We start from the raw sequence: 9,454 nt of genomic DNA on the forward strand, positions 1-9,454 counted from the left end.
GCAGTCTGTAATGGCCACTCATCACTGGCAAGGGGGTTGGACCAGCTACCTCTGCAGCCCCAGTACCTCCTTAGGCTTCAGCAAGGCCTCAGCCTAGGGAGTAGCCAAGCAAGACCTCCCCAGCTCCCCTTGCCCTTGCCCTTGCCCTTGCCCTTGCCCTTGCCCTGCTCTGCTCTGCTCTGCTCTGCTCTGCTTCAGGTACCCTGTGACCCTAGGGAGCTAGGTCCTTCCCACTCCAAGGCTGGAGTAAGACTGACCCAGCTTCTCCCTTAGCCCTTATATCAGGGCCAGCTGTGGCCTGATTGGGTGTGGCCACAGCTCTGGCTGCCTCCCCAATCAGCCTACCTTCCCCCCTAGTAGCAGGGTAACTGCCCCGCTACAGAGCTGCTGTTGGGAGGATGGGGACAAGGGGGGTGATGGGAGCTGGGAGGATGGGGACAAGGGGGAGCGATGTGAGCTGCTGTGGGAGGATGGGGATGAAGGGGGCAATGATGGGGATAAGGGGGGCGATGGGAAGGGAGCAGGGAGGATGGGCTGAAGCGGGCTGAGAAGAACACCAGACGCGGAGCAGGCGATCAGACCAGCCCCGTCTCCGAGGCGGAGCCCGGCCCCTTCCCTTGGCGCAGCGCAGCGCGCTCCCTGCTCTTGGCACCGGCGCCCGCGGCCTCTCCCCGCGACGGGGCGCCTGCGTCAGAGCCCCCTTGTGCGGGTATAAATAGGGGCGGGCGGGCGGCGGCCGGGCGCAGAGCAGCTTCTCCTCCTGCGGCGGGCGGCGCCATGAGCTCCTTCGGCTACGACCCCTTCTTCCCCGCCTACAAGCGGCGCTACGCCGAGAGTCCCCGGCTGCACATCGGCACGGTGCGCAGCAGCAGCGGCGGCGGCGGCGGCTATGGCTTGTCCCGCTCCACCTACTCCAGCCTCTCGGCGCCGGTCTCCTCCGTGTCGGTGCGCCGGAGCTACGCCGCCTCGTCGGCCTCGGGCTGCCTGCTGCCCTCGGTGGAGAGCTTCGACCTGAGCCAGGTGGCGGCGATGAGCAGCGACCTCAAGTCCATCCGCAGCCAGGAGAAGGCGCAGCTGCAGGACCTCAACGACCGCTTCGCCAGCTTCATCGAGCGGGTGCACGAGCTGGAGCAGCAGAACAAGGTGCTGGAGGCCGAGCTGCTGGTGCTGCGGCAGAAGCACGCCGAGCCCTCCCGCTTCCGCGCCCTCTACGAGCAGGAGATCCGCGAGCTGCGCCTGGCGGCCGAGGAGGCCAGCGGCGAGAAGCAGGCGCTGCAGGGCGAGCGGGAGAGCCTGGAGGAGACGCTGCGCGGGCTGCAGGCGCGCTATGAGGAGGAGATCCTGAGCCGGGAGGACGCCGAGGGCCGGCTGCTGGAGATGCGCAAAGGGGCGGACGAGTCGGCGCTGGCCCGGGCCGAGCTGGAGAAGCGCATCGACAGCCTGCTGGACGAGCTGGCCTTCCTCAAGAAGGTGCACGAGGAGGAGCTGGCCGAGCTGCAGGCGCAGATCCAGTACGCGCACCTCTCGGTGGAGATGGAAGTGTCGGCCAAGCCGGACCTCTCGGCCGCGCTGCGCGACATCCGGGCGCAGTACGAGAAGCTGGCGGCGCGCAACATGCAGAACGCCGAGGAGTGGTTCCGCAGCCGCTTCACCGTGCTCACCGAGAGCGCCGCCAAGAACACCGACGCCGTGCGCGCCGCCAAGGACGAGATCTCCGAGAGCCGCCGGCTGCTCAAGGCCAAGACGCTGGAGATCGAGGCCACCCGCGGCATGAACGAGGCGATGGAGAGGCAACTGCAGGAGCTGGAGGAGAAGCAGAACGCCGATATCGCCGCCATGCAGGTGAGCCACCCCCGGCATCCCTCCCCCGGGACATGGGCAGGCGGGTGCCGGGAACCCTGGAGCGCCTGGGCAGGTCACTCGGGCGGGCAACGGTGCAATGCACCGGGCAGCATCCCCAGCGCCCAGGCGGGTAGCTACGGGCACCATCCCGAGCGCCCAGGCAGGGAGTTGTCCAGCACCGTGGGGTATCATATCACTAGAGCTAACCCGGGGAGCTGTCCAGCACTGGGGGCTATCACTAGCGCTAACTCGGGGAGCTGTCCAGCACCGGGGGGTATTACTGGCTCCTAGCTTGGGAGCTGTCCAGCACCTAGATAAGTAATGAAAGCAGCAACCCCAGCATCTGTCCAGGCACGGGGCAGAAATTCCCATCACCTATACCCGGATTCAAAGCCCATTGAAGTCAGTGGGAATACATTAATTGTCTTCTGCAAACGTTGGATCAGGCCCTACTCAGGGAATTGACCCCTGCAGTCTTCTGGGCAGGTAAGAGCTCTCCCCTCTGCAGGGACCCCCAGCACATAGACAGTGCTTCTTTGCAACTAAATGCAAAATGTCCATGGTGCTTGTATCCTCAGCTATAGGAGAAAGTAACACAAAGGTTTGCATTAAGCAGGATGTATATTCATTACAGGAATCGTTTTTAAAGGGTTAAGTTAAAACCCAATTCCGGTGAAATAAGCAGAACTCAGCAATAAGAGTAGCAACTAAAAAGGTGCCATTAGTTATGATGAATGTTTTGCAACGCTTATAACAGAATGCAGTTAAATGAGCTGCATTACTTACAATGATGTTTAACACAGTGCTAATTACATGATCATAAGTGTTTTTAATTGAAGTCATTTTGATAAATGTTGGAGTAGAGCTCTATTAACAGGACTAAAATTCATTGGGTTGGGTTATTTATGAATTGTATATTGTAGTTAATAAAATCTGAATGGGCGGTATTAGTTCTAACGCATGTTAGGTGATATTAATTATGTGGATACATTTTTAAAGGATTTAATTGATCCTTTAATGAAAAAAAGAATGTAATTAATTAAGAAGCTAATGCTAGAAAATGCAAAAGGAGTAAAGAATAAAAGATTAAGAGAAAACTAAGGTAGTTTGTGTTTAAAAAATACAAACATTTCAGGAATAATTTAGTCCTTGAATCACTTATTACTGTATGTAAAATCTTGTGGCCCTTACTCAGGCAAAACTCTTCATCAGCATCTGTCAGGTATAGTCTAGTTATTAGGTAGTCCTGTCTTGAGTGCAGAGGACTGGATTAGCTGACCTATTGAGGTCCCTTCCAATCCTACACTTCTATGACTCTGTGATTAAAGTCAATTGGAAGTTTTGCCATAGTAAGAAGTACAGGATTATATCATTAAAACAAGATATGATTTAAGAGGGTCATTCTCTCTTTTAGTAACCACCATATTAGGAACTAACTAGTTTGAAGTAGCAAAGAATCCATCACTTCTTTAATGAAAAGGAATGGAAATGGACTAGATAAACATATCTGCAAATGCAGGTAGTGGGCACAGAATCTAATGGGTCAGATCTTTAAATGGTGCAAATCGATGTAGCTCCACTGAGGAACTATGCCAGTAGATAGCATCCAAGGATCTGGCCCATTGTGTTTATTGGCATGAAGTTCCATGAATTAAAGAAAAATGACATTAGGCTAAAATGTAAAATAATATCTGTTGAACGATTGTAGCTTCACAACATAACTTGCTTTCTGCCCTCAAATAAGCACCTCTTCTTTAAAAAATAGTGGGAACTAAAATAAATTCTGGCAATTGTTTGTGGGAAATAGGGAAAATCAAAACCACTTTGGATCTTAAAAACATTAAATGAAATAGAATCATATATGTTAGACATGGAAAAACCCTATCAGATGATGCGGCACTTAATGAGAGTTTCAACCTTATATTTGAAGCCAGACCTGGGTCCATTAAATACATTCCCTTGCTGCAGCAGGATTACATTTAATAGGATTTTAGCATTATTTTCCAAGCCATCACTGCAGTACACAAGAGGAACTAAAGATTTTATGTTTCTGAATATTCTTATTCCCAACAGGACACAATTAATAAATTAGAAAATGAACTGAGAACCACAAAGAGTGAGATGGCCCGTTATTTGAAAGAATATCAAGATCTTCTCAATGTGAAAATGGCTCTGGATATTGAAATTGCAGCATACAGGTATGATGGAGAAAGTGTTAAGTGAATCAGAAATTTTCTCTTGCAGCTGGAGAAATTCCATTTTATTTTTCATGCCCCTCACTAGCTTTAAGCCCCTTACATAATTAGCTCTAATATTTGGCAAGAATTATAGCTGCTGACTATGTTAGCCTTTCATAGACTAATAGGTATCTGAAATAGATAAGAACTATGAGGTCATTTTCTGCACTCTCTCGTCACTATAGAAAACATTGCTGCAGGTTTCCTATAGAATTCTATTTTATTCTTCAGTGTTTTTATTAACTAGCCCCTAAACCTACTCACAGAAAAAAAGCCAACCAAAAAATGATTTGAAGGTGAAATGTTTGCTTCAGGACAAAATCTTCACTATATAATAAACCTTCCATGCTTATATTTGTTGAATACAAAAAGTTTGTTAGAACCAGCAAAGCCTAATTAAAATAATAAATACAAAGGTTGGGATTATCAAAAGTGCCTAAGTGAGTTAGGAGCACAAATCCCACTACAAGTTATTAGGTGCTTTTAAAATCTCAGCTGAAGGCTAATGTTTGGGAGCAAACTTACTGCTACATCATTGTTTTATGCTTGACCCTAGGCATTAATGGAAACTGCAAACACCAAGTTAAAATTATTTTGACTACTTGCATCTGAGTGTAGAGGCAGGGGAGTATTTTTTCAGTATAAAACTGCTTGGTATATTTATTAAACGTGGACCCCCTGGAGCAAAAGGAGGAGGTCAGATTGTTGGGTGTCCCTACTCTGTGCAGTTCTACAGGATAACAGAATACAACTATCTTCCATTGTTGGCATAGTGATGTTATTTTCATGCTGTTTTTCATTAGTTCCCTTTCAAAGGGTTCTTTACATCCAGTGATGCACATTGATGTCTAATTTCTACCTTCTGTAACTCATTTTGATAAAGTGCCATCCTTTTTGGATCAATGTATAATTGCCAGACAGTTGGTTATTGTAGAATAATGGTCTTTATTACTAAAAGAGTATAAGTTGGTAATCTTTTTGGGGGCAGGGACCATCTTTTTTGTTCTGTGTTTGTACAGCCTCTAGCACAATGTGGCCCTGGCCCGTGAAAGGGGCTTCTAGGCCCAACTGCAGGACAAACAATACATAATTGTTTCTTTTTCCTCCTCTAGAAAATTGCTGGAAGGTGAGGAGACACGGCTTAGTTTCACTGGTGTTGGAAGCATAACCAGTGGCTACACTCAGAGTGCCCCAGTCTTTGGCAGGTCTGCCTACAGCGGTTTACAGAGCAGCTCCTATTTGATGTCAGCCCGTTCCTTCCCTGCTTACTACTCCAGTCACGTTCAGGAAGAACAGATAGAAGTAGAGGAGACTATTGAGGCAGCAAAAATGGAAGTGGCCAAAGCAGCACCCCCTTCAGAAGAAGGTGAGGAGGAGGAGAAGGAGGAGGCTGAGGAAGAGGAGGGAGGAGAAGAAGCTGAAGAAGAGGAAGAAGGTACATTTGGTTACTTTCAAAGCATGCTATTCCAGAATTCACCTATGCTCATATATGAGGCCTCAATCTGCAAGTCTTTGTTAATATAAACACTCCTAACTCAAGTGAATAGACCCATTGGCTTAAATGGGGCTATTCACATAAGTAAGGAATTGCTGGATTGACCCCATGATGCATGTGTGGGAAAACTTAAGTACAATATGAAGGATGAAATCAGACAAATATTGAATGTTCAATACGTTATGGGGCCGATCCTGCTCTCCTGGCAGTCAATGGGAGCTTTGCAATTGACTTTCAAAGAAAGAGCATTGGGCTATGTTAATAGAAAGTGCTATTGGCAAATTCTCAAGCCAATAAACAATACTTAATTGACCATTTCCAGACATTCCTGAAAAGAACAGGAACATCTTGAACTAAATATTAATTCCCAGAGAACATCTTGAACCAGATCCTCGGCTGGCATAAATCAATGCTATTGAGTTCAGTGAAGCTGTGCTGATTTACATCAGCTGGGGATCTTGCCAGTTATTTCCACTGTCCTCCTTCCACCAAAGTACATTTTTCCATTACATTCTTTACTAAACTTGGAAGTTTTTAAAGAAACATTTTAAAATAATTATTCTCTGGAGCATCCTTTCCCACTTCCTGTTGCAATTTGTTTTGTTATCCTGTGTCTTTGAGCTAGAGCGCCACTGAGAATCTTCATTCTCTTTTTGATGCTATAATCATTCTCAGGGCACATAGTCTAATGCACTAAACAATGGGTGGTAAAATCTTAAATGCCTAAACAGCAGGAAAAAAATTAAACAGACAGATATTAATGATCTGTGATGATTAATCCTTGAGGGAGGATTTCAACTACACACATCTGAAAGCAGATTTGTTTTTATTTAAACAGTTATCTAAGATCCACTTAGTATGAAAGCTCATCTGTAACTAGATAATGCCTTTTCTAGTGGATCACCAATGTGCTCATCCAAAGTTCACTGAAGTCAGTGGAAAGACTCCTTTTGACTTCAGTGGGTTTTGGATCAAGGCTTAAAATGAGTTGCCAATCAGTTGTGGGTTTTTTGTTGTTGTTGTTTTTTGTTTTAAGGCCAGGATTTTCAAAGGAGCCTACAGAAGTTAAACACCCAAATCCCTTTGAAATTCAATATGATTTAATGCCTAACTCCCTTAGTCTCTTGAAAACCCTAGCCTAAATAAACACACCCTAAACTTAATATAAGTTTTTTTTTTTTTTTTTTTTTTTTGAAGCCCCCAAACTAAGGCTATGTCTACACTACCGCGGTAAGTCGACCTATGCTGTGCAACTCCAGCTATGTGAATAGGTCTACGTACCTTAGATCAAGTTACCACGGGGTCTACACCATGGGGGGCCGATGGGAGAAACTCTCTCGTCGACTTACCTTACTCTTCTCGTCAGGGGTAGAGTACAGGGGTCGACTGGAGAGCGATCTGCTGTCGATTTGGCAGATCTTCACTAGACCCACTAAATCGACTGCCGGTGGATCCTGGCTGTAGTGTAGACATAGCCTAAGTTCATTTATGCTCCTATTGAGGTCAGTAGGGGTTTTATCATTGACTTCAATTAAAGCAGAATCAAGACCCTGGCTCAGCAGCTGCTACATGCAAGATGTGGAATGCTTTATTGCTGCTCAATTTTTAAAGGTGCCAAGGAGGAATCTGAGGAAGCCAAAGAGGGTGAGGAGGAGGAAGGAGGAGAAGAGGAAGAAGGAGAAGAAGGGGAGGAATCCCAAGAGGCTGCTGAGGAAGCTGAAGATGGGGAGAAGAAGGAAGAGGCAGCAGGAGAGGAAGAGAAAAAAGAGAAGAAGAAGGATTGATTTAGACTGTGTGTCGGTTTCCCAATCAGGTCACAAAACAATCCATAAATTTACTGAGCTAAAAATGTCACACCATGTATTTAATTCAGAGACAATTTAGGTTTAAAGTTAAAGTTCTATGGTGTTTTTTCTCTATGCACAGTATCAGTATGCTTGCAGAGTATCCATTGGCTTGCTTCCAGAATATGCATGGTGTTTACTTATCAGTTCAGGAGCTATGTTCAATTTGGATGATTCAAAACCTTAAAATTAAAATAAAATTGTCACTTGGGAGACAAAATATGTTTAAACTAAATTCAAAATAGCTATGGAAACCTTGAGTGGTAAAGTAATGAAGGCTTCAATAAAGTATGTGCAATAAAGCTAGACAATAAAGTTAAAGAACTGCATACACAGTTTTCTCATAGTGTGTGTCATATGTTACCAAATAGATCTGGAAATGACTGATGAAATTATACACATGATTAGAACAAAGTACTAATGTTCCAGTCCTATACAGGTGGACATGTAATACTGGTAAATATTCCTTTTCAGCTGGTGCTTTTGGGGACGTAAACACTGAGTTATCATTCACAAATTCTTCATGTGTCTGGAATATAATCTGTATTGAACAGTTTAAATAGTGAAGGAAATAATGGGGTGGGGGGTATTTATAAGCCCCCCCCCCCAAGCTACAAAGTGTAGCACATGGACAGACTGCCAGGTTCATGCAGAACCCCACTGAAGAAATAGTGATTTCATACAGGCACAGCAGTCTGAGTATATGCTCTCAGTTGCATGATTTAAAGCCATAGTCACTACACTTATGGAAAGGCTTTACATTGCAGCTTGGGAGTTGCATTGCACACATACTGGCATAAGGGACAGGTTTAGTTCAACTTCAATATGAGAGACTCCAATGTGGATAGAAAGGGGAAAATATATATATTAGCATATTCTAGCACAAACACAGTTCTCAGAGGGCGTCAGTTGGAATTCACTCAGTTCCTTTATGCTTTACAACCTGATCCAAAGCCCATGGAAGTCAATGGAAATTCACTTCAGTGGGCTTTGGATGAGGTCCTTAATAAAAATGATCAAAGCTGTGTTGCATTACGAGAAACTCAAGGGGAATGACAGCAAACATTTATATCTTTCTACTTGAATGTGACCTGCTTTCCCATAGAGCTTTCACTAAGTTATCTTCGTACCTTCCCCCCAGGAGTCTTCCTTTCTACTGCAAATCAGCCAATGACTTTCAGCTTCCAAAGATCAGCCTAAAATTGCATGCAATAGGATCACAGAGTAGACAAAAAATGAAAGCAACTAGAAAGGGAAGAGAGAGGCAAAACAAGACAGCAACTCTCAAAACAAGATAAGTATCTCATATCTTGTTCTGAGCATATTTATTTTCAGTGCATATAAATGAGGCAGCACTGAAGCTAGTGTATAGGGACACAGGATGAAATTCCGTCCCTATGCAGAGGGCCAGCACAGGACTTATGCACCACTTAAGTCCCACTTAGGTAAATTACCAAGTGAAGCTAAACCAATTTAAGCAAAGATTACACTAGGGCTGGTGCACATGACTTACGAGGAGAGACTGAGGGAACTGGGATTATTTTGTCTGCAGAAGAGCAGAATGAGGGGGGATTTGATAGCTGCTTTCAACTACCTGAAAGGGGGTTCCAAAGAGGATGGATCTAGACTGTTCTCAATGGTAGTAAATGACAGAACAAGGAGTAATGGTCTCAAGTTGCAGTGGGGGAGGTTTAGGGTTGGATATCAGGAAAAACTATTTCACTAGGAGGGTGGTGAAGCACTGGAATGGGTTACCTAGGAAGGTGGTGGAAACTCCTTCCTTAGAGGTTTTTAAGGCCCGGCTTGACAAAGCCCTGGCTGGGATGGTTTAATTGGGGATTGGTCCTGCTTTGAGCAGGGGGTTGGACTAGATGACCTCCTAAGGTCCCTTCCAACCCTGATATTATATGATTCTACACCAGTTTAAATGTGTCTACATGAAGGGTTTGCACAGGTTTAGCTAAATCGATTTAAAACTGATCTAGGAGTTAAACCAAAGCAAGTTTTCTAATATACAGCACTCCTAAGAGACAGAA

The 9,454-nt window shown here is 45.4% G+C and overlaps 1 protein-coding gene across 3 annotated transcripts; it reads left to right on the forward strand.

Moving 5' to 3' along the window:
* The first annotated feature begins 777 nt into the window (after positions 1–777).
* On the forward strand, positions 778–7,739 carry NEFL (neurofilament light). Of its 3 annotated transcripts, none has more exons than XM_024212156.3 (4): positions 778–1,842; positions 3,916–4,040; positions 5,192–5,514; positions 7,112–7,739. In XM_024212156.3, exons 1-4 carry the CDS (start codon positions 778–780, stop codon positions 7,456–7,458), a joined length of 1,860 nt encoding a protein of 619 aa, XP_024067924.2. In that variant the 3' UTR covers positions 7,459–7,739. The 3 variants fall into 3 exon arrangements, with proteins under 3 accessions (XP_024067924.2, XP_024067925.2, XP_029768736.1); XM_024212157.3 differs by having other exon boundaries at positions 7,186–7,453; XM_029912876.1 differs by having other exon boundaries at positions 5,192–5,445; positions 7,186–7,453.
* Positions 7,740–9,454: the final 1,715 nt, after the last annotated feature.

The sequence above is a fragment of the Terrapene carolina genome, unplaced genomic scaffold, assembly GCF_002925995.2.
Source record: "Terrapene carolina triunguis isolate 2854851 unplaced genomic scaffold, T_m_triunguis-2.0 Scaffold53, whole genome shotgun sequence".
Lineage (NCBI taxonomy): Eukaryota > Metazoa > Chordata > Testudines > Emydidae > Terrapene > Terrapene triunguis.

Coding starts and splice junctions, on each gene's coding strand:
- NEFL (XM_024212156.3), top strand. CDS start 778: ATGAGCTCCTTCGGCTACGACCCCTTCTTCCCCGCCTACAAGCGGCGC. Junction 1,843..3,915: donor CCGATATCGCCGCCATGCAG/GTGAGCCACCCC, acceptor TATTCCCAACAG/GACACAATTAATAAATTAGA. Junction 5,515..7,111: donor AGCTGAAGAAGAGGAAGAAG/GTACATTTGGTT, acceptor CTTCAATTAAAG/CAGAATCAAGACCCTGGCTC.